The sequence below is a fragment of the Rutidosis leptorrhynchoides genome, chromosome 3 (genome assembly GCF_046630445.1).
Source record: "Rutidosis leptorrhynchoides isolate AG116_Rl617_1_P2 chromosome 3, CSIRO_AGI_Rlap_v1, whole genome shotgun sequence".
Taxonomy (NCBI): domain Eukaryota; kingdom Viridiplantae; phylum Streptophyta; class Magnoliopsida; order Asterales; family Asteraceae; genus Rutidosis; species Rutidosis leptorrhynchoides.
In genome coordinates this window covers 5,413,992-5,439,244 of record NC_092335.1, presented here as the reverse complement: position 1 = coordinate 5,439,244, position 25,253 = coordinate 5,413,992, and the positions used below count along the sequence as shown (strand labels likewise).

General features: G+C 35.2%; 2 protein-coding genes and 1 pseudogene across 2 annotated transcripts; all 3 read right to left on the bottom strand.

Annotated features, from left to right (window-relative positions):
- Window positions 1-1,900: 1,900 nt before the first annotated feature.
- On the bottom strand, window positions 1,901-3,097 carry LOC139895678 (protein EXORDIUM-like 3; annotated as a pseudogene).
- Window positions 3,098-3,520: 423 nt separating this feature from the next.
- LOC139897321 (uncharacterized) lies at window positions 3,521-21,898 on the bottom strand. Its single transcript, XM_071880018.1, has 2 exons — window positions 21,769-21,898; window positions 3,521-4,356 (listed from the first exon to the last, which is right to left on the bottom strand). The coding sequence occupies exons 1-2, from the start codon at window positions 21,896-21,898 to the stop codon at window positions 3,521-3,523; spliced, it is 966 nt and encodes a 321-aa protein (XP_071736119.1).
- A 7-nt stretch (window positions 21,899-21,905) lies between these two features.
- Window positions 21,906-22,349, bottom strand: LOC139897315 (secreted RxLR effector protein 78-like). Its single transcript, XM_071880010.1, has one exon. It carries the CDS (start codon window positions 22,347-22,349, stop codon window positions 21,906-21,908), a length of 444 nt encoding a protein of 147 aa, XP_071736111.1.
- Between the last annotated feature and the right edge of the window lie 2,904 nt (window positions 22,350-25,253).

Sequence of the window (25,253 nt, the reverse complement as noted above, 5' to 3'; positions counted from 1 at the left end):
ATAATAACGCATACATTGCAACTAGACGCATATTCCAAGTTTCAATAAACATTTACTACGTCAAAATCACTAGCCACATTATCGTTTCAAAATCAATTTCGACACAAATGAGACTTATGATTCACTAATCAAACGCTAGCATACATCACACCATTTCGAAGCTATTTACGCATACAATTTAACTAGTTAACTAGCATACATTCAAACAAGTGTCTCAACTAGCATTCAACCGCATCAAGTTCCTACCAAAACGATAATCGATTCACCAAAAACACATTTCATGTTATTGAGCTAGTTTTTCATCATCCAACATATCAAAACGAAGCTAATGAAGTAACTAACACCTTTAACACATACACTTTATCTTATAACATCATTTGAGCAACCAAAACTCAAGATTAAGCTAGACCCATTTGGGTGTTCATGTCATATTTTCAAAACACGAAGAACGAGCATACAAATTACGTACACGACATCCCTACGAGCCATAGACACTAATTAACCACTTGACAAGTCTAAAAACGAATTTAACAAGTTAGGGTTTCATGAGAAATTCTTACCCCATGCCATGAGACTAGTATCAAATCGAAGAGGATGAAACGAGGATTCCAAAAGTACAATTTGTTTTGATGTTTGATTCCTTGCTTGAATTTGGATGATGATTGAAGATGATGAAGAATTTAGGATGGGAGTTTTTGGTTGAGAGAAAAGAAGAAAGAAAAAGAAATTAAATGTGGAGGATGGTGGAGAAGTAGTTGACTTAGTCAACTACTAGTGAGTAGTTTGGCCATTTGGTAAAAATGGTCCCTCAATTTTAAGCCGGGTGCGTAATTTAACCAAACGAGATATTTTAAAACGCTAGAGTAAACGAGTGGTGTTAAAATTGAATAGCGGAAATATTATGAACGTTAGTCAACGGAAACTACGAATTTAAATAACGAAAGATATTATATAAAAAAAAAAGAAGACGGTGTTAAAATTAAATTTTAACGGAAAAACACGGGATGTTACAGCATCAATTCCCAGTTCGGGAGGATATCAGGGATGTATTTGCCGAGATTCTCAGTCCGTGATGATGGTGAAGATTCTCCAATCCAGGTCTCGCGTTTAGAGAGCTTAATTAATCGATGTTTACCCTCTATGAGAGAGTCAATGTACTCGTTGATATGGAAGTTTACCCGCTAATTCAAAAATAAAATAAAATGATACTCTATAATATACTTAGTTAATACTACCTCCGTCTCATTCCAATAGTCCAGTATTCCATTTTGGGCTGTCCCAAATTAATAGTCCACTTCCATAAATAGAAAGGAAAGAAGATATTTCATTGGTGGATCTGGAGAGAGAAGATATTTCATTGGTGGAGAAATGAAGTTAGTGAGATTTCTTAAAACTGCGTATTTTTTATCTGTGGACTATTGGAATAAGACGGAGGTAGTAATAGATAGATTTTAGCGTGTTAGTTAATTTTGGGGGAAGAGAGAGTGCAGTTTAAAATGGAAAAATTATTTAATTAAGAAGCAAAAGATGAAGATACCAAAAATAAAGAAAGACAATTACTTAGGTGGAAAAAATTACCAACTTGCCTTTCTCTATTACTCCATAATTTTACCAACCAAATCTCACTCCACCGTCAAAAAATCAACTAACCTTTGTTGGCGTAAAAAATTGACGCAGGGTTAACAGGCTTTCAAAAGCGTCAGTCTCATCCACCTCATCTGACGAACTCTTTCTGGTGCCGGGTTAGTACCGGTCTAATATTGCAGCCTGATAAACCGTTTGTCCCCACATATCATATGGCGGGAAACACAAATACTATCAGTCACAAATTACGAACTCCAGTACTTAAGTGCTACTAAATACTCGTAAATTACTTCATTAATTATAATTATCTATTCATGATCATCACTCATAAACACATAAAATTAAAATTTAAAATATATACAAAAAATCGAAAATCCCCCAAACACACCATTCTCTACCAAACAAGCATAGGTCCTTGTTCTCCTTAAACTTTTACGGAGTATCAATTATCAATTATCAAATATTCAATCAAGCGCATTAGGGCCAGTACAATAATTTAACACATGATTCCAAACCCACTGTACTAAATATCTCCGTCGGATCCCATGCATGTTATACGTGGCACCATCTCGATCGTTCAACATTTGTCCTGTATACGACCCACCACCACCAGTCCCATAAATCCCTTCACACAAATCCGCAATTTCCACCGGAAAACTCGGGTCTTGACCGGCATACCAAGCGTTGACTAACGGATTTGATGCAATCTCCGCTATCTCATGAGCTATTACGCTAATCATTCCGTCAATTCCCACTTCACCGTTAGGCGATTTTAACGGTTTTAACCCGGGTATAAAATCGGGTACGGCAAACGGGTACGCGCATGTACCCGGACATAATTTTGCGGAGTTACCCACCCACGCATACGGCAAGGTGTACCCTACAATAGAAGGGTACGTAAAATAGTGAAACCCGCAAACGTTTTGACAGAAATCCTAGACGTACACGTCAGCAGAGGTTAGTAAAAGGTAGACCCCACCTTTTGGATGTACTGGCAAAGGTTTTGTTTTGGCTGTCACCGCTGATCTTATCACAGACTGTATCGATATCCGTGTAAGGGTTTTACCATGAGATAAAAACCTGTCGTTTTTCTCTTTACCGAGTGTTACAGTTCGGGTTATGTTCGACCCGGTTTGGTCGGTGTATAGTTGGACAGTTTTCCACCAGCCGGAGACCGATGGTCTCCGTCGGCCTGAATCGGAGTTGGAAATTGAGTTTATGAATTCACGGATGATGTGTTTTTGAGAGGTGGCCCATGTTCCGTACCAGATAATGTGTATGGTCATGTTGGCAGTCAGAACTGGGCCCATGTGGTATTTTAGTTTAACGAAGTCTGATGAGCCTTCGTATTTTTTGTTGCTGCCGAATTGGAGCTCGGCGATGTTGGTTTTTTGGGTGGGCCATGGGCGGTATGCGGTGGTGAGATTGATGGATACGACAAGTACGATGGAGAGTGCGAGAAACGGCGCTAGTGCCGGTGATCGGCGTTGGTGCATTTTAGTAGAGTGATTGGTGAAAGTGGTACTATGAGTGAGATGGTTTTGTGATTGTGTTTGTCTGTGTGTATATATACAAATTTTGTAAATGTTGAGGAGTACGAAAAAGACAAAGATTGAGAAGGTTTATTCTCTTGAAAAAATAAAAAAAGGTTTGGTTAAGTTATATATTACTACCCTATACTATTTTTAATGTTATAAATCAATATATTAATATATTTTTTTGAACGACAATTTTATTATAAACACAAAATTACATAGTTCTCACAAAATGGGGGCATAATATACCGAGATAGAATCATATGCCACCCACTAGATACAACTCAAAGTAACCCAATTACACATGAAAATTAACACGAATACATTTACAATACTACAAGATGTGGGTTTTGCAACCAATAAAGCCACTCGATATTCTTTGTTTTATTTCTTTTCGCGATTCATTCATAGCTCTTCACTTGTATGTCGTTGAGAGCAACCGGAGGAGACCAACTTACTTTCTTAAATATCTTGAGATTCCTATATTTCCAAATTAGATAAACGCTAGTCCACACCGTCGCTTGCCAAATATTTTCACCCTCACTTGAACAAGATAATTGAGATTTCCCGCAAAGGATGTTGTCAATACCATGTTGTGCCGGATCCAAACCCCACCATTTAAAGACTTTATTCCAAATTTCTCGAACCATCTTACAATGAAACAAAGCATGACTAACCGTTTCCACCTCATCACCGCACAAAGGACAAAGAACGGAGTTAAGATCAACCCCCCGTTTGTCTAATTCAAACAATACGGGGAGCCTCTCCTTCCTTGCCCTCCATACGAAAACACCCACTTTAATTGAGACAAGATCATTTTTGAGTGTAGATAAATTAGAAGCATTTGGAGGGAGACACTTAGCCATGATTTGCTTAGTAAGAGATTTAGTAGAAAATTTACCGGATCCGCATAAGTTCCAAGACCAAGAATCCTCCTTTTCGGATGCCATCTTCCAAGTCGAAATCAACCTTTCTAATTCCTCTAGCTCCCCAATCGTCCGTCCTGTTACAACCCTAGACCATTCCCAAGTCGGTGAGCACCAATTACCATCCCAATTAACTCTATCCGCAACCGTCGCCTTCGTGTTTGTCTCAAGCCGCACCAATCGTTTAAAAACATCTTTTAAAGCAATATCCTTTATCCACGCATCTTCACAAAATAATGTACCCCTTCCGTTACCGATAAGCTTAGTAAAAGATTTGGAGAAGTACACCCCTTTGCCATCAATCTCGAAACCTGTTTTAACAATTTACTCCAAGTAGTATTAGAGTACGCGATAGAATTGAACCCACCCAAATATAAAGCACCCGAGACTCCATAAATGCTTTTGATAACGTTAACCCACGAGGAAGTGGGTTCGGTAAGAAACCTCCACCACCACTTGCAGATTAATGCAAGATTTTTGCAATTAAGAGAACCAAAGTTAAGACCGCCATCCGCCCGAGGGCGAACAACATCCTCTCATTTAACCCACGAGATTTTAGCCTCGTCACCTGCCCCACCCCAAAAAAAAATTCTCCTCACACTCTCGAGTTTTTTAAGCACGCTAGACGGAGCACGGAAGAGCGAAAAGTAATACAACGGTAAACTATTTAGAACCGAATGAACGAGGGTAAAACGTGTGACAACCCGAAAATTTCCGACCAAATTTAAACTTAATCTTTATATGATTTCGACACGTTAAGCAAAGTCTGTAATATTGAGTCTCGAAATTTTTTGAACTGTTTCATATATTCAATTGACCTTCGACCATTCCCGACGATTCACGAACACTATTTGTAAATAGATACATGTATATTTAGATATATGAATATATAATATAAAACATTATATGATTTAATTATTAGAATTTATTATGTAAAATAAAATAAAATAAAATATGATATTATAAATATTATTATTTAAAATATAAATAAAGTATATTAAAAATAAATATTAAATGATGGTAATACTCGTTTGATGTTAAGCGAGATAAATTCGAACTTATGTGATTTTAAAATAAACGGTGATCCGAAAATGAGTTCTATAAATTTTAGGCTTACTAAAAATGTATTTAGGATCTACTTAATAAATTTTAACACTTTTTATATTTTACCCAGAATTGAGAGGGACAATTGATGTAATTTTTATTTAACAAATTTAGGATCGAATTTTATACCATAATGACCAAAATAAATAAATGGACATAATTTAAAAATTTTGGATTTTTAGGAACACTTTTATATTTTAACTGTTTAGCAAGGGAGCACGAAATAATATCCTAATTATTATGTCGACATATATGAATCCAAAAACTTCGGCGGCTAACTGTTGGCTTCCTGTACATCACTTGAGTTTATTAATTATTATTATAATTATTATTAATATTATAATTAATAATTATTATATATAACTCCATATATATACATAGAGAGATTGGGATTTAGAACCCACTTCATCAACACCTCACTCATCTCTCACCTTTAACCACCAACAACCGCCACTTCCTGCCACCCTCCACCACCGTCGGCCTCCATCACCACCGTACAACCACCACCTTGAATTCATCACCACCACCATGAACTTCCTTTTCATTTTTTTTCTCGCTTGTTATATCTCTCTATCCTAATTCATGTCGTGAGTATAAACCCACCAACAATCATGTAAAACTTATGCTACTACAAGTGTTTTCGGTTTACAACCACCACGAAACCACCATCAATCTTCTCTCAACCACCTCCTACAACCACTAATCGTGACCACCACTATCCAACGCCATAAACAACCATATTTTTTGTGTGTTTTCGATCATCACTCATGAAGTTATGAGTTTCAGAAACTGGTTTTGAAGATTTTATTGAACTTCGAACTCTAATATCAAACACATCCACCACCTTTATTATTTTTCTTTCTTTTCTCAACACCCATTTTAGATTTTTGATTCCTGCTGCCGTTTGCCTTATCCGAACAGCAACAACACTACTGATGTTGTTACTCGATCCATCCTGTTTCTATTTCTGTTATATTAACGAAACACATGATGATGGAGGAATGAAAAGATGACGAGGTCGATGTTGATGATGCGTGTATTTCTGTTTCCCAACAACCACAGCGAAATGGTTAATTAAATGATGATAATGATGAATTGAACTTAATGAGGTTGTTTTATATTTATTCATTTTTGGTGGCCGATGTAGTGACCCGAACTTTTCAATGTTTATATATATATTAAATGAAATTGTTATTTACATGATTAAGTGTTTCCAACATGTTAAGCAATCAAACTTGTTAAGACTTGATTAATTGAAATAGGTTTCATATAGACAATTGACCACCCAAGTTGACCGGTGATTCACGAACGTTAAAACTTGTAAAAACTATATGATGACATATATATGGTTATATATATAGTTAACATGATATTATGATAAGTAAACATATCATTAAGTATATTAATAATGAACTACATATGTAAAAACAAGACTACTAACATAATGATTTTGAAACGAGACATATATGTAACGATTATCGTTGTAACGATATTTAATGTATATATATCATATTAAGAGATATTCGTACATCATAATATCATGATAATATAATAATTTAAAATCTCATTTGATATTATAAACATTGGGTTAACAACATTTAACAAGATCGTTAACCTAAAGGTTTCAAAACAACACTTACATGTAACGACTAACGATGACTTAACGACTCAGTTAAAATGTATATACATGTAGTGTTTTAATATGTATTCATACACTTTTGAAAGACTTCAAGACACTTATCAAAATACTTCTACTTAACAAAAATGCTTACAATTACATCCTCGTTCAGTTTCATCAACAATTCTACTCGTATGTACCCGTATTCGTACTCGTACAATACACAGCTTTTAGATGTATGTACTATTGGTATATACACTCCAATGATTAGCTCTTAGCAGCCCATGTGAGTTACCTAACATATGTGGGAATCATCATTTGGTAACTAGCATGAAATATCTCATAAAATTACAAAAATATGAGTAATCATTCATGACTTATTTACATGAAAACAAAATTACATATCCTTTATATCTAATCCATACACCAACGACCAAAAACACCTACAAACACTTTAATTCTTCAATTTTATTCATCTAATTGATCTCTCTCAAGTTCTATCTTCAAGTTCTAAGTGTTCTTCATAAATTTTACAAGTTCTAGTTTCATAAAATCAAGAATACTTCCAAGTTTGCTAGCTTACTTCCAATCTTGTAGAGTGATCATCCAACCTCAAGAAATCTTTCTTATTTACAGTAAGATATATTTCTAATACAAGGTAATACTCATATTCAAACTTTGATTCAATTTCTATAAATATAACAATCTTATTTTGAGTGAAAATCTTACTTGAACTGTTTTCGTGTCATGATTCTGCTTCAAGAACTTTCAAGCCATCCAAGGATCCTTTGAAGCTAGATCCATTTTTCTCATTTCCAGTAGCTTTATCCAGAAAACTTGAGGTAGTAATGATGTTCATAACATCATTCGATTCATACATATAAAGCTATCTTATTCGAAGGTTTAAACTTGTAATCACTAGAACATAGTTTAGTTAATTCTAAACTTGTTCGCAAACAAAAGTTAATCCTTCTAACTTGACTTTTAAAATCAACTAAACACATGTTCTATATCTATATGATATGCTAACTTAATGATTTAAAACCTGAAAACACGAAAAACACCGTAAAACCGGATTTACGCCGTCGTAGTAACACCGCGGGCTGTTTTGGGTTAGTTAGTTAAAAACTATGATAAACTTTGATTTAAAAGTTATTCTTCTGAGAAAATGATTTTTCTTATGAACATGAAACTATATCCAAAAATCATGGTTAAACTCAAAGTGGAAGTATGTTTTTCAAAATGGTTCTCAAGACGTCGTTCTTTCGACTGAAATGACTACCTCTTACAAAAATGACTTGTAACTTATATTTCCGACTAAAAACCTATACTTTTTCTGTTTAGATTCATAAAATAGAGTTCAATATGAAACCATAGCAATTTGATTCACTCAAAACGGATTTAAAACGAAGAAGTTATGGGTAAAACAAGATTGGATAATTTTTCTTGTTGTAGCTACGTGAAAATTAGTAACAAATCTATATTAATCATATCCTAGCTAACTTATATTGTATTATACATGTATTCTAATATATTATGTAATCTTGGGATACCATAGACACGTATGCAAATGTTTTGACATATCATATCGACCCATGTGTATATATTATTTGGAACAACCATAGACACTCTATATGCAGTAATGTGGGAGTTAGCTATACAGGGTTGAGGTTGATTCCAAAAATATATATACTTTGAGTTGTGATCTAGCCTGAGACGTGTATACACTGGGTCGTGGATTGATTCAAGATAATATATATCAATTTTTTTCTATACATCTAACTTTGGACAACTAGTTGTAGGTTACTAACGAGGACTGCTGACTTAATGAACTTAAAATATCAAAATGTATTAAAAGTGTTGTAAATATATTTTGAACATACTTTGATATATATGTACATATTTGTTATAGGTTCGTGAATCGACCAGTGGCTAAGTCTTACTTCCCGACGAAGTAAAAATCTGTGAAAGTGAGTTATAGTCCCACTTTTAAAATCTAATATTTTTGGGATGAGAATACATGCAGATTTTATAAATGATTTACAAAATAGACACAAGTACGTGAAACTACATTCTATGGTTGAATTATCGAAATCGAATATGCCCCTTTTTATTAAGTCTGGTAATCTAAGAATTAGGGAACAGACACCCTAATTGACGCGAATCCTAAAGATGGATCTATTGGGCCTAACAAACCCCATCCAAAGTACCGGATGCTTTAGTACTTCGAAATTTATATCGTATCCGAAGGGTGTCCCGGAATGATGGGGATATTCTTATATATGCATCTTGTTAATGTCGGTTACCAGGTGTTCACCATATGAATGATTTTTATCTCTATGTATGGGATGTATATTGAAATATGAAATCTTGTGGTCTATTGTAACGATTTGATATATATAGGTTAAACCTATAACTCACCAACATTTTTTGTTGACGTTTTAAGCATGTTTATTCTCAGGTGATTATTAAGAGCTTTCGCTGTCGCATACTTAAATAAGGACAAGATTTGGAGTCCATGCTTGTATGATATTGTGTAAAAACTGCATTCAAGAAACTTATTTCGTTGTAACATATTTGTATTGTAAATCATTATGTAATAGTCGTGTGTAAACAGGATATTTTAGATTATCATTATTTGATAATCTATGTAAAGCTTTTTAAATCTTTATTGATGAAATAAAGGTTATGGTTTGTTTTAAAATGAATGCAGTCTTTGAAAAACGTCTCATATAGAGGTCAAAACCTCGCAAGGAAATCAATTAATATGGAACGTTTTTAATCAATAAGAACGGGACATTTCAGTTGGTATCCGAGCGTTGGTCTTAGAGAACCAGAATTTTGCATTAGTGTGTTTTATCGAGTTTGTTAGGATGCATTAGTGAGTCTGGACTTCGACCGTGTTTACTTGAAAAATGATTGCTTAACAAATTTTGTTGGAAACTATATATTTTTAACATGTGAATATTATGTGATATATTAATCTCTTAACGCGTTTGATATTATGTGATAGATGTCTACCTCTAGAACAAGTCCCATTGACTCACCTAATAATAATGAAGAGTCAAATGTAAATTGGAATGATTCGTGGACTGATTCACAAGTTCCCGAAGAGGAACCGGAAGAAGAGTCGGAACCGGAAGAAGAATCGGAACCGGAAGAAGAATCGGAACCGGAAGAAGAATCGGAACCGGAAGAAGAAATAGAACCAGTGGGGGAAATAATAAAACGGTTAAGTAGAAGAAAATCCTCAACCAACCGATCAAAGTTAATTATGGTCAATGGTGTTTCCGCCAAGGAAGCAAAGTATTGGGAGGATTACCAATTCTCCTATGAATCGGATCCCGACAAGGATTCCGATGATGTTATAGAAATTATCCCAACACAATTTAATAAGGCAAAAGAGAACAATAAGGGAAAGGGCATAAAAATAGAGAAATTTGATTCCAAACCCGATGAACTTTATATGTATCGTCAACACCTGTATTTCTTAAGTTGTGACAATAACCCGGGAACCTCTACACCACCAGGTTTTTCTAAACCAATGTGGAAAACGACGGCTCGTATTACGGGAACATCATATATCCCTAGAAACTTAGCAAAACGAACCAAAACCGAAGAAGAAGAAACAAGCGAGTCGGAATAAGATAGTTGTATTCGTGTGGTGTAATATATGTAATATAGTGTGCTTATGCTTTATGATATATGTAAAAATTGCTTGTATTAATAAGTATTTTTTTTATGAATCTAACTCTTGTCTATTTTACAGTATAAAAACACAAAATGGATAGACAATCCAATATTTTAAGAGACCTACCCGGAGACATGATTGATGAAATCTTGTCTAGAGTCGGTCAGAATTCCTCGGCACAACTATTTAAGGCGAGATCAGTTTGTAAGACATTCGAAGAATGTTCCAAGAATGCCTTGGTTTATAAAAGGCTTTCGTTCGAAAGATGGGGGATATCACATTGGGAAATCCATAAGTTACGATGTGTTTACTTTGACGCATATATTGCGGGGAACCCAAATGCTATTTTACGCAATGGGTTAAGAAATTATTTTGACTCAATATATCCGAATATAGGACTTCGTGATTTAGAAAAAGCGGCTAACATGCAACATAAAGAAGCATGTTATGCTTACGGGTTAGTAATGTTCGCTTCTCACCAAAGTGAGAACAAGAACATCGGGCTACAACTATTAAACAAAACGTCCTCACAAGTGACGGAGTCGGTAATTGGGGTAAGAAATGAGGTTTTTAGGTTATTACGAGACTGTTGGTCATTACGTAACCTTCATCCTTTTGATGACGTTACAACACATTGTCTTACTATCGGTCACAACGGTTATGTTCCACAAAACCAAGGATGGGAAGTGGTATTAGTAAAACCAGAATGCATGACTTGTTTCTGGACGTATGAATTACGTGTCTTTATTGCCTTTGTTGAACGCCTTATTTATTAACTAAAATTATCTTCGCAACTACTTTGTATCAAAGTTTTATGTGCTATATTTCATGCTATATGTAAAATAGCGGTATTGTAAGTTTGCAAGTTATTGTATAAAGGCTTGAATATGATATATATATTTTTTTTTGTTTTTTTTTTGTTTTTTGTTTTTGTGATTAGTTTTTCATATAGAATTGTAGTAGTTGAAATGGTATGTTAGCTACTAAGTATGAACTTAACGGGTAGGTACTACCCAAATTAAAGAGTATAAAACGCTAATATGAAGAAAGAGCTTTTATAAATAAGTTCATATTACGCTACGAAATACTATTGACTACTCTTGATATTCTATATGATTAACTCGTTTCATTTGACTATTTTGAAGGAAATGGCACCGACTACTCGACACACCTTGAATATGAGCGAAGAGGAATTTCGTGCCTTTCTTGCTTCAAACATAGCCGCAGTACAGGCTGCGCTACATACCAACAATAACCTTAGATCTAGCAGTACATGAAATCGTGTAGGATGCACCTACAAAGAATTCACTGCCTGCAAACCTTTAGAATTTGATGGAACCGAAGGACCGATCGGATTGAAACGGTGGACCGAGAAGGTCGAATCGGTGTTTGCCATAAGTAAGTGTACTGAAGAGGAAAAGTGAAGTACGCTACGCATACCTTCACAGGTTCTGCGTTAACATGGTGAAATACCTATCTAGAGCAAGTGGGACAAGATGATGCTTACGCACTACCGTGGTCAGCATTCAAGCACTTGATGAACGAGAAGTACCGTCCCAGAACCGAGGTCAATAAGCTCAAGACAGAACTTAGAGGGTTACGAACCCAAGGATTTGATATTACCACGTACGAAAGACGATTCACAGAATTATGCCTATTGTGTCCGGGAGCGTTCGAAGATGAGGAAGAGAAGATCAACGCGTTTGTGAAAGGATTACCAGAAAGAATCCAAGAAGATATAAGTTCACACGAGCCCGCCTCCATACAACAGGCATGTAGTATGGCTCACAAACTAGTGAACCAGATTGAAGAAAGAATTAAAGAACAGACTGCTGAAGAGGCCAATGTGAAGCATGTCAAAAGAAAGTGGGAGGAAAACGGTGATAAGAATCACCAATACAACAATAACAGCAATTACAACAATAATCGCAATAACTATCCCAACAATCGCAACATCAATCGCAACTACAACAAACGGCCCAACAACAACAACAACAACAACAACAACAACAACAACAACAACAACAACAACAACAACAACAACAACAGTAGCAGCAACTACAACAATCATCCCAACAATAATAATAATCGCAACAACAACAACAACAATCAGAAGCAGCTATGCCAAAGGTGTGAAAAGTATCACTCGGGGTTCTCCACCAAATTTTGCAACAAGTGTAAAAGAAATGGTCATAGCGTGGCGAAGTGTGAGGTCTACGGAACAGGGGTTAACAGAACGAAAGGAACAAATGGTGTCGGAACGAGTAATGGCGGAGCAAGTAGTGTCGAAGCAAGTTATGCCAATGTAGTTTGTTATAAATGTGGAAAACCGGGCCACATTATTAGAAATTGCCCGAACCAGGAGAACACGAATGTACAAGGCCGCGGAATAGTTTTCAATATTAATGCGGCAGAGGCATAGGAAGACCCGGAGCTTGTTACGGGTACGTTTCTTATTGACAATAAATCTGCTTACGTTTTATTTGATTCGGGTGCGGATAGAAGCTATATGAGTAGAGATTTTTGTGCTAAATTAAGTTGTCCATTGACACCTTTGGATAGTAAATTTTTACTCGAATTAGCAAATGGTAAATTAATTTCAGCAGATAATATATGTCGGAATCGAGAAATTAAACTGGTTAGCGAAACATTTAAGATTGACTTGATACCAGTAGAGTTAGGGAGTTTTGATGTGATAATCGGTATGGACTGGTTGAAAAAAGTGAAAGCAGAGATCGTTTGTTACAAAAATGCAATTCGTATTATACGAGAAAAAGGAAAACTCTTAATGGTGTACGGAGAAAAGGGCAACACGAAGCTACATCTTATTAGTAATTTGAAGGCACAAAAACTAATAAGAAAAGGTTGCTATGCTGTTCTAGCACACGTCGAGAAAGTACAAACTGAAGAAAAGAGCATCAATGATGTTCCCGTCGCAAAAGAATTTCCCGATGTATTTCCGAAAGAATTACCGGGATTACCGCCACATCGATCCGTTGAATTTCAAATAGATCTTGTACCAGGAGCTGCACCAATAGCTCGTGCTCCTTACAAACTCGCACCCAGCGAGATGAAAGAACTGCAAAGCCAATTACAAGAACTTTTAGAGCGTGGTTTCATTCGACCAAGCACATCACCGTGGGGAGCTCCTGTTTTGTTTGTCAAGAAGAAAGATGGTATATTCAGGTTGTGTATCGACTACCGAGAGTTGAACAAACTTACCATCAAGAACCGCTACCCACTACCGAGAATCGACGACTTATTTGATCAACTACAAGGCTCGTCTGTTTATTCAAAGATTGACTTACGTTCCGGGTATCATCAAATGCGGGTGAAAGAAGATGATATTCCAAAGACTGCTTTCAGAACACGTTACGGTCATTACGAGTTTATGGTCATGCCGTTTGGTTTAACTAATGCACCAGCTGTGTTCATGGACCTTATGAACCGAGTGTGTGGACCATACCTTGACAAGTTTGTCATTGTTTTCATTGATGACATACTTATTTACTCAAAGAATGACCAAGAACACGGTGAACATTTGAGAAAGGTGTTAGAAGTATTGAGGAAGGAAGAATTGTACGCTAAGTTTTCAAAGTGTGCATTTTGGTTGGAAGAAGTTCAATTCCTCGGTCACATAGTGAACAAAGAAGGTATTAAGGTGGATCCGGCAAAGATAGAAACTGTTGAAAAGTGGGAAACCCCGAAAACTCCGAAACACATACGCCAGTTTTTAGGACTAGCTGGTTACTACAGAAGGTTCATCCAAGACTTTTCCAGAATAGCAAAACCCTTGACTGCATTAACGCATAAAGGGAAGAAATTTGAATAGAAGGATGAACAAGAGAAAGCGTTTCAGTTATTGAAGAAAAAGCTAACTACGGCACCTATATTGCCATTGCCTGAAGGGAATGATGATTTTGTGATTTATTGTGACGCATCAAAGCAAGGTCTCAGTTGTGTATTAATGCAACGAACGAAGGTGATTGCTTATGCGTCTAGACAATTGAAGATTCACGAACAAAATTATACGACGCATGATTTGGAATTAGGCGCTACTTATATGGGGTCAAAAGTATTATATATACCGACCACAAAAGTCTTCAACACATATTTAATCAGAAACAACTGAATATGAGGCAGCGTAGGTGGATTGAATTGTTGAATGATTACGACTTTGAGATTCGTTACCACCCGGGGAAGGCAAATGTGGTAGCCGACGCCTTGAGCAGGAAGGACAGAAAACCCATTCGAGTAAAATCTATGAATATAATGATTCACAATAACCTTACTACTCAAATAAAGGAGGTGCAACAAGGAGTTTTAAAAGAGGGAAATTTAAAGGATGAAATACCCAAAGGATCGGAGAAGCACCTTAATAATCGGGAAGACGAAACCCGGTATAGGGCTGAAAGGATTTGGGTACCAAAATTTGGAGATATGAGAGAAATGATACTTAGAGAAGCTCATAAAACCAGATACTCAATACATCCTGGAACGGGGAAGATGTACAAGGATCTCAAGAAGCATTTTTGGTGGTCGGGCATGAAAGCCGATGTCGCTAAATATGTAGGAGAATGTTTGACGTGTTCTAAGGTCAAAGCTGAGCATCAGAAACCATCAGGTCTACTTCAACAACCCGAAATCCCGGAATGGAAATGGGAAAACATTACCATGGATTTCATCACTAAATTGCCAAGGACTGCAAGTGGTTTTGATACTATTTGGGTAATAGTTGATCGTCTCACCAAATCAGCACACTTCCTACCAATAAGAGAAGATGACAAGATAGAGAAGTTATCACGACTGTATTTGAAGGAAGTCGTCTCTAGACATGGAATACCAATCTCTATTATCTCTGATAGGAATAGCAGATTTATTTCAAGATTCTGACAGACATTACAGCAAGCATTAGGAACTCGTCTAGACATGAGTACTGCCTATCATCCACAAACTGATGGGCAGAGCGAAAGGACAATACAAACGCTTGAAGACATGCTACGAGCATGTGTTATTGATTTCGGAAACAGTTGGGATCGTCATCTACCGTTAGCAGAATTTTCCTACAGCAACAGCTACCATTCAAGCATTGAGATGGTGCCGTTTGAAGCATTTTATGGTAGAAAGTGCAGGTCTCTAATTTGTTGGAGTGAAGTGGGGGATAGACAGATTACAGGTCCGGAGATAATACAAGAAACTACCGAGAAGATCATCCAAATTCAACAACGGTTGAAAACCGCCCAAAGTCGACAAAAGAGCTACACTGACATTAAAAGAAAAGATATAGAATTTGAAATTGGAGAGATGGTCATGCTTAAAGTTGCACCTTGAAAAGGCGTTGTTCGATTTGGTAAACGAGGGAAATTAAATCCAAGGTATATCAGACCATTCTAGATTATTGATCGTGTCGGACCAGTAGCTTACCGACTTGAGTTACCTCAACAACTCGCGGCTGTACATAACACTTTCCACGTCTCGAATTTGAAGAAATGTTTTGCTAAAGAAGATCTCACTATTCCGTTAGATGAAATCCAAATCAACGAAAAACTTCAATTCATCGAAGAACCCGTCAAAATAATGGATCGTGAGGTTAAAAGACTTAAGCAAAACAAGATACCAATTGTTAAGGTTCGATGGAATGCTCGTAAAGGACCCGAGTTCACCTGGGAACGGGAAGATTAGATGAAGAATAAATACCCGCATTTATTTCCAGAAGATACGTCAACACCTCCAACTGCTTAAAATTTCGGGACGAAATTTATTTAACTGGTAGGTACTGTAGTGACCCGAACTTTTCAATGTTTATATATATATATTAAATGAAATTGTTATTTACATGATTAAGTGTTTCCAACATGTTAAGCAATCAAACTTGTTAAGACTTGATTAATTGAAATAGGTTTCATATAGACAATTGACCACCCAAGTTGACCGGTGATTCACGAACGTTAAAACTTGTAAAAACTATATGATGACATATATATGGTTATATATATAGTTAACATGATATTATGATAAGTAAACATATCATTAAGTATATTAATAATGAACTACATATGTAAAAACAAGACTACTAACTTAATGATTTTGAAACGAGACATATATGTAACGATTATCGTTGTAACGACATTTAATGTATATATATCATATTAAGAGATATTCGTACATCATAATATCATGATAATATAATAATTTAAAATCTCATTTGATATTATAAACATTGGGTTAACAACATTTAACAAGATCGTTAACCTAAAGGTTTCAAAACAACACTTACATGTAACGACTAACGATGACTTAACGACTCAGTTAAAATGTATATATGTAGTGTTTTAATATGTATTCATACACTTTTGAAAGACTTCAAGACACTTATCAAAATACTTCTACTTAACAAAAATGCTTACAATTACATCCTCGTTCAGTTTCATCAACAATTATACTCGTATGCACCCGTATTCGTACTCGTACAATACACAGCTTTTAGATGTATGTACTATTGGTATATACACTCCAATGATCAGCTCTTAGTAGCCCATGTGAGTCACCTAACACATGTGGAAACCATAATTTGGCAACTAGCATGAAATATCTCATAAAATTACAAAAATATGAGTAATCATTCATGACTTATTTACATGAAAACAAAATTACATATCCTTTATATCTAATCCATACACCAACGACCAAAAATACCTACAAACACTTTCATTCTTCAATTTTCTTCATCTAATTGAACTCTCTCAAGTTCTATCTTCAAGTTCTAAGTGTTCTTCATAAATTCTACAAGTTCTAGTTTCATAAAATCAAGAATACTTCCAAGTTTGCTAGCTTACTTCCAATCTTGTAGAGTGATCATCCAACCTCAAGAAATCTTTCTTATTTACAGTAAGATATCTTTCTAATACAAGGTAATACTCATATTCAAACTTTGATTCAATTTCTATAACTATAACAATCTTATTTCGAGTGAAAATCTTACTTGAACTGTTTTCGTGTCATGATTCTGCTTCAAGAACTTTCAAGCCATCCAAGGATCCTTTGAAGCTAGATCTATTTTTCTCATTTCCAGTAGCTTTATCCAGAAAAATTGAGGTAGTAATGATGTTCATAACATCATTCGATTCATACATATAAAGCTATCTTATTCGAAGGTTTAAACTTGTAATCACTAGAACATAGTTTAGTTAATTCTAAACTTGTTCGCAAACAAAAGTTAATCCTTTTAACTTGACTTTTAAAATCAACTAAACACATGTTCTATATCTATATGATATGCTAACTTAATGATTTAAAACCTGGAAACACGAAAAACACCGTAAAACCAGATTTACGCCGCCGTAGTAACACCGCGGGCTGTTTTGGGTTAGTTAGTTAAAAACTATGATAAACTTTGATTTAAAAGTTGTTCTTCTGGGAAAATGATTTTTCTTATGAACATGAAACTATATCCAAAAATCATGGTTAAACTCAAAGTGTAAGTATGTTTTTCAAAATGGTCATCAAGACGTCGTTCTTTCGACTGAAATGACTACCTCTTACAAAAATAACTTGTAACTTATATTTCTGACTATAAACCTATATTTTTTCTGTTTAGATTCATAAAATAGAGTTCAATATGAAACTATAGCAATTTGCTTCACTCAAAACGGATTTAAAACGAAGAAGTTATGGGTAAAACAAGATTGGATAATTTTTCTTGTTGTAGCTACGTGAAAATTGGTAACAAATCTATATTAATCATATCCTAGCTAACTTATATTGTATTATACATGTATTCTAATATATTATGTAATCTTGGGATACCATAGACACGTATGCAAATGTTTTGACATATCATATCGACCCGTGTGTATATATTATTTGGAACAACCATAGACACTCTATATGCAGTAATGTGGGAGTTAGCTATACAGGGTTGAGGTTGATTCCAAAAATATATATACTTTGAGTTGTGATCTAGCCTGAGACGTGTATACACTGGGTCATGGATTGATTTAAGATAATATATATCAATTTTTTTCTGTACATCTAACTTTGGACAACTAGTTGTAGGTTACTAACGAGGACAGCTGACTTAATGAACTTAAAACATCAAAATGTATTAAAAGTGTTGTAAATATATTTTGAACATACTTTGATATATATGTACATATTTGTTATAGGTTCGTGAATCGACCAGTGGCCAAGTCTTACTTACCGACGAAGTAAAAATATGTGAAAGTGAGTTATAGTCCCACTTTTAAAATCTAATATTTTTGGGATGAGAATACATGCATGTTTTATAAATGATTTACAAAATAGACACAAGTACGTGAAACTACATTCTATGGTTGAATTATCGAAATCGAATATGCCCCTTCTTATTAAGTCTGGTAATCTAAGAATTAGGGAACAGACACCCTAATTGACGTGAATCCTAAAGATGGATCTGTTGTGCCTAACAAACCCCATCCAAAGTACCGGATGCTTTAGTACTTCGAAATTTATATCATATCCGAAGGGTGTCCCGGAATGATGGGGATATTCTTATATATGCATCTTGTTAATGTCGGTTACCAGGTGTTCACCATATGAATGATTTTTATCTCTATGTATGGGATGTATATTGAAATATGAAATCTTGTGGTCTATTGTAACGATTTGATATATATAGGTTAAACCTATAACTCACCAACATTTTTTGTTGACGTTTTAAGCATGTTTATTCTCAGGTGATTATTAAGAGCTCCCGCTGTTGCATACTTAAATAAGGACAAGATTTGGAGTCCATGCTTGTATGATATTGTGTAAAAACTGCATTCAAGAAACTTATTTCGTTGTAACATATTTGCATTGTAAACCATTATGTAATAGTCGTGTGTAAACAGGATATTTTAGATTATCATTATTTGATAATCTACGTAAAGCTTTTTAAACCTTTATTGATGAAATAAAGGTTATGGTTTGTTTTAAAATGAATGCAGTCTTTTAAAAACGTCTCATATAGAGGTCAAAACCTCGCAACGAAATCAATTAATATGGAACATTTTTAATCAATAAGAACGGGACATTTCAGCCGACATGTATAACATGGGTGACATGTTGGTGCTCTAGATAACACTTAAAAAAAACAAAAAAAACAATTGATCCAGATATAGAAACGGGTGGTTAGTGGACTGATGGCCCGCGAATTTTTTTTTATTTAGTTTGTTGGGCTGCCATTTTTTTTGGGCCGTATAACTCTTGGTGTAGTTGGACCAAGATCCAACTTATGTTTTCTGTTGAGTCGAGATAATGATGAAATGGTTGAAGAGGTACGCAGATAGGTGACGTTAGATGATGATGATGATGATATTAGATGTTTATGATGGTGAAGAAAATACATGAAATTATGGTTAGGATTTTGATAAATATAGATGAATGATATCGATGATGATTATGAAGAAAAGATATCGAGTTGCTATTGTTGTTGCCGAAGAACAAAGTGTTTTGATCAAGTTGTTTGCTTGATCCTATTTGCTGTCTAGTTGACAAACCCACAATCCATCGTATTATATTTCTTCTCCAACCGTTAATTAGCTTAGACCCAATCATCCATCGATCAGTTTACTTCAAATATGTTAATGGGCTTGGTGGACTAATTTAATCTCACATATGGGCTAGGAGATGAAACAGATAAAAACGAGTTAGCGGGACATCGCGGGTTCAATCCCGAACTTGGGCATTTTTTTATGGCTACATCTTTGAGGTAGTTATTATTATTATTATTATTATTATTATTATTATTATTATTATTATTATTATTATTATTATTATTATTATTATTATTATGTGTATTGTTAATTATTTTTATTATTATTATAATTATTAGAATTTTAATTATTAATACTAATATCATATTTATATTTATAAGTATTGAAGACCTCATTATCATTAGTATATTTTTATAAGTATTATTAACATTATTATTAATCTTGTTATTTAGGTATTGTTATTATTATGATTATGCTTATTAATGTTATCATTATTTTAAGTAATATTAGTATTAGCATCATTTTTAAACATTAGTATTATTAATCTAATTATAAATAATATTATTATTATTACTAAACTTTTCATTTAAAAACTGTTATTATCATTATTATAAGATTTATTATTAAAACTATCATTGATATTATTATTAAGAGAATCATTAATATTATTATCATTAATACTATTATTATCCTTATTAATATTTTAATCACTATTAATATTATTTTAGTATTGTTATAATTACTAATTTAACAAACAAATGAAATATGTATATATAAAATATTTAATACCTATATCATAACAAAATTTATATTTTTATATATATAAGATTAATATATATATACATATTAATAATGAAATATAAAAGTTACTAATATAAAAATTATATCACTAATAATAAATTATATATTTGTTCAATTACGATTATATGTATTGATGAATATACAAATGATATAGGTTCGTGAATCCGAGGTCAACCCTGCATTGTTCAGTTTCATCATATGTATTTTTACTACAAAATACAGTATCGTGAGTTTCATTACTCCCTTTTTATATATATTTTTGGGACTAAGAATGCATGCGCTGATTTTATTAATGTTTTACGAAATAGACATAAGTGATCAAAAACTACATTCTATGGCTGGATTATGATTATTGAATATCACCCCTTTTTAGCTTGGTAACCTAATGATTAGGAAACAGGTATGGCCCCTAATCGACGAGAATCCTAAAGATAGATCTATGGACCTCGACAAGTCCCATCCGGGGTACGGATGCTTTAGTACTTCGAGATTATTATTATTATACAGACGAGAGGTTCTGTTTGGGGATATTCTATGCATTAAAGTTAAGTCGGTTATCAAGTGTTCACCATATGAATGAATTTTAATTCGCTGGTTACGCGTGTACTCGGGTTACGTGTACAATTAATTATCTGAAATCTTGTGGTCTATTAAAATGATGAAAATGAATGATTATGATAAACTAATGAACTCACCAACCTTTTGGTTGACACTTTAAAGCATGTTTATTCTCAGGTAGAAAGAAATCTCCCGCTGTGCATTTGCTCATTTTAAAGACATTATTTGGAGTCGATCATCGCAATGGAACCAGATGTTGGTGACTTCGTCCAGATGGATTAGGACGGGGTATGAAAAAATGTCCACCGAATGACATCGCCCGAGCTTTCCAATCCGCTAACCTTTTCTCAAACTTATCCACAACCGGTTTCCAACTTCCTAATTTTTTTCATATTAGCGCCAATGGGCAAACCAAGGTAAATAAACGGAAAGGTACCAACTTTACAACCAAAGAGATCCGCCATAAACTTGACCTCATTGTTATCTACCCCCACACCAAAAAGGTTACTTTTCTTATAATTAACTTTAAGACCGGAGCACAATTCGAAGCACTTAAGAAGTTTCATGAGATTTTTAATATTGTCCAAACTCCAAGTACCAAAAAAGACGGTATCGTCCGCATATTGAAGATGCAAAATCGGAATTTTTTTCGTTTCCAATCTCCACCCCATTATAAAGACCCTTTGCAACCGCCAATTTGGTGAGCCAATTAAGTCCTTCCGCCGCAATTATAAAAAGAAAAGGAGAAAGGGGGTCGCCTTGTCTCACCCCCCTCCCGAGCTTAAACTCCTTTGTTGGTGAACCGTTAATGAGGACCGAGATAGAAGCCGACTTCAAACAAGAACTAACCCAACCCCTCCACTTTGCACCAAATCCTATTAACCTCATCATGTCATCTAAATACTCCCAACTAAGGCAATCAAATGCTTTCTCGAATTCAACTTTAAAGATCATGCTTTTAATCCGATTGCTTTTCAAGAAATCAAAAGATTCATTAGCTATAAGAGCCCCATCCATTATATTCCTACCCCGAATAAACGCACTTTGTTCAAAACCCACAAGCTTTGGAATTACCTTTCGGATCCTGAGAGAAAGTAGGTTTGCAATAATCTTATAGTAGCTTCCTATCAAACTAATTGGTCTATACTCATTCAAACTCAAAGGATCATCCTACTTAGGAACAAGAGTGATAAAAGAGGAGTTACAACCGTCGGATATTTCACCCGTTGACCAAAACCAATTAATTGCTTCTACAAGATCATCCCGGATAATACCCCAATTTTTTTAAAAAAAAAACGCATATTAAAACCATCCTGACCGGGTGCCTTATTATTCTCACATTCGTGTATCGCACCCCAAATTTCGTCAATCGAGAACCTCTATTCCAACCCAATAGCTTCTTCGATTGTTAACCGTAGCCCACACGAACCAGTAGCTGGATCCGAGGGCCCACCCAGAATAGTACCTGGCCACGAATCATATCCAGTGGCCCCAACATCCCTAATATTCCCCTGAACAGGCCTATATCGAAGTGGGTCAGGCCCCATGTCACGAACAGACCCAACCGGCCCAACTTGAAAATAATTATCCACCAATCTTGCATTATGGTTACTGTTACAGGCGAATTGATTAGTGAAGTGATTACAAACAATTTCTTTAACACGCTGAGGATCGTCTACCCAAACCCCATCAACTGTGATGCCCCAAAAATTACATTTATTGTATTTCCTTCGAATCAACGCATGAAAGAATTTCGAATTTTCATCCTCATCAAGAACCCATTTAATCCTTGCTTTTTGTTTTAGCATGCCCGTTTTGACTTTTTCCTTCTCAACCCAATGACGCTACATTCTAACCATTTAGCTCGATCCGAATCACTAAGAGGTTGACATTCCGCTTTTAGTTCCCACTCCATCGCTTCCCTTTGAAGATTTTTAATTTCATTATCAAGGTTGCCAAACTTTAAACGACTCCACGATTTTAAAGCCATCTTCACGTTCTTTAATCTATCCCTAAACCTACAATCTTTTCTAGAACCACGAATAGGTTGATTCCACGCTTCATGAAGTACCTCGCCCACATCTACAAAATTAAACCACTCATTGAAGATCTTGAAAGGTTTCGGTCCATAATCAATCATCTTATCTCTAAGAATGAGAGGACAATGATCCGAGAGATTCCTATCCAAGACGATAACCGAGAGATCGTCCCAAAGATTAAGAAAATTATCCGTAACCAAAAACCGATCAAGTTTACTAAACTTCACCCCATCGTCACTAATTCTAGTAAACTTCCTCCCATTTATTGGAATTTCAACAAGATTGTTCCTTGAAATAAACTCATTAAATCTATCGGCCCGACATTGGTGAAATTGTGAGTTCAACCGATCCGAACTAGATCTAACTTCGTTGAAGTACCCACATAATAACCAAGAGGAGTTAACACTATCTAAAAGTTTGCCCAACCCATCCCACATTAATTTTTTGTCACGATCCTTGTGAGGTCCATACACATTAACAATTATAGATTCCTCACCAGTATTCCTCCACTTACCCCTAATTGCCAAAAAGAAGTCATAAATCATGAAACTTTCCACCTCGAACCCACTTTTATCCCAAATTGTTAATAGTACCCCTGATTTACCCACAACCTCCTTTTGAAGAAATCCGAAATTGGGATCCCCCTAAAGGGCTTGATCCCAAGAATCCAACACAATCTTACATTTGGTTTCTTGAAAAACCGCAATACAAGGCCTTTCTTTTACACATATACTACGAACCCACCCAAATTTCCCTTTTACCGCAAACCCACGAACGTTTAATGAAAGTATCTTCATAATTAAAATACTATCAAATGACAACACGAAACACAAAACAGAGAACTTACAAGGGGATTGAGGTATTCCACCTCAATCCGATTTGCTCCCCATAATTCCTCACTTCTTCACTGTCAATCGATCTAGACTGCCCAACATCCTCCTGAATATTCGAATTCGTTTTAACCCCCTTTGAGCCTTTATGTTTCTTTTTCCCCCCTATTCCCACAAGTTTTGCACTTATACGAATCACATCGAGGTTTTCTCCTAAACCTCATTACTCATGAAGAAGCCCTGCAGTTTGTCATTCCCAACAAGTAACAATCGCTACAATACGAAACCTCAACCGTCTTAGATTTCCTGGAATCTGCTTTTGAAACCGATTTCTTATTACCCACTGGTACCTCTTCGTGCACAAACGTATGGGTTGTATTTGAGTTGTTTTTATTACCCATATTAAGGCTACTATCAGACTCTTGAGGCCCATCTACTTGATTAGAGTTTGGGCCTTCCCTTGGCCCAATATCACCCAAACATGGATCACAATTATCTGCATCATAGTTAACCTTACCCATATTTGTATTTCGGTCCAATAAGGGAGAATTAATTGAGTTTTCTGATAGCTCACTCCCATCGCACGCTTCAATCCTAGACTTGGAATTAGGTTTTAATTCATTATTATTTTCTGCCTTGGAATACGTACATGCGCCTCCTTTTACCTCGAGAGTTTCTTCTACAATCTCATCATTAATGTTTTTTTCCTCAACTCCAATGTTGGCCGACCCTTCATCTCTGATCTTTCCGCCCTTTGAACTGGAACTCATCTTCAACTTATCTGGACGAACATCATTAGTATTTTTTGCAGGTTCGCCATCTTTATTGCAACAATTATGGACATTATTGAACATACTAAACTCATCTTCTTCACAAGGACTTCGAACCCCATCCTCTTCGCTGGCATAATCATCTGAATCGATATCATCTAAGTCGTTAATATATCCAGATGAATCAAAAACATACTCAGATGAATTATCACTATTGTATCCATGTTTAAAATAACCAGGACCATCGACATTATCCTTGTGTAATGCTCGAAACTTAATGTA

Excerpts from the sequence above, each read along its gene's own strand:
- LOC139897321 (XM_071880018.1), bottom strand. The coding sequence starts at position 21,898 with ATGAAACTTCTTAAGTGCTTCGAATTGTGCTCCGGTCTTAAAGTTAAT. Across the intron at positions 4,357-21,768 it reads TCTCTTTGGTTGTAAAGTTG|GTTTCGAGATTGATGGCAAA; the intron begins GTACCTTTCCGT and ends TTGTTAAAACAG.
- LOC139897315 (XM_071880010.1), bottom strand. The coding sequence starts at position 22,349 with ATGGATGGGGCTCTTATAGCTAATGAATCTTTTGATTTCTTGAAAAGC.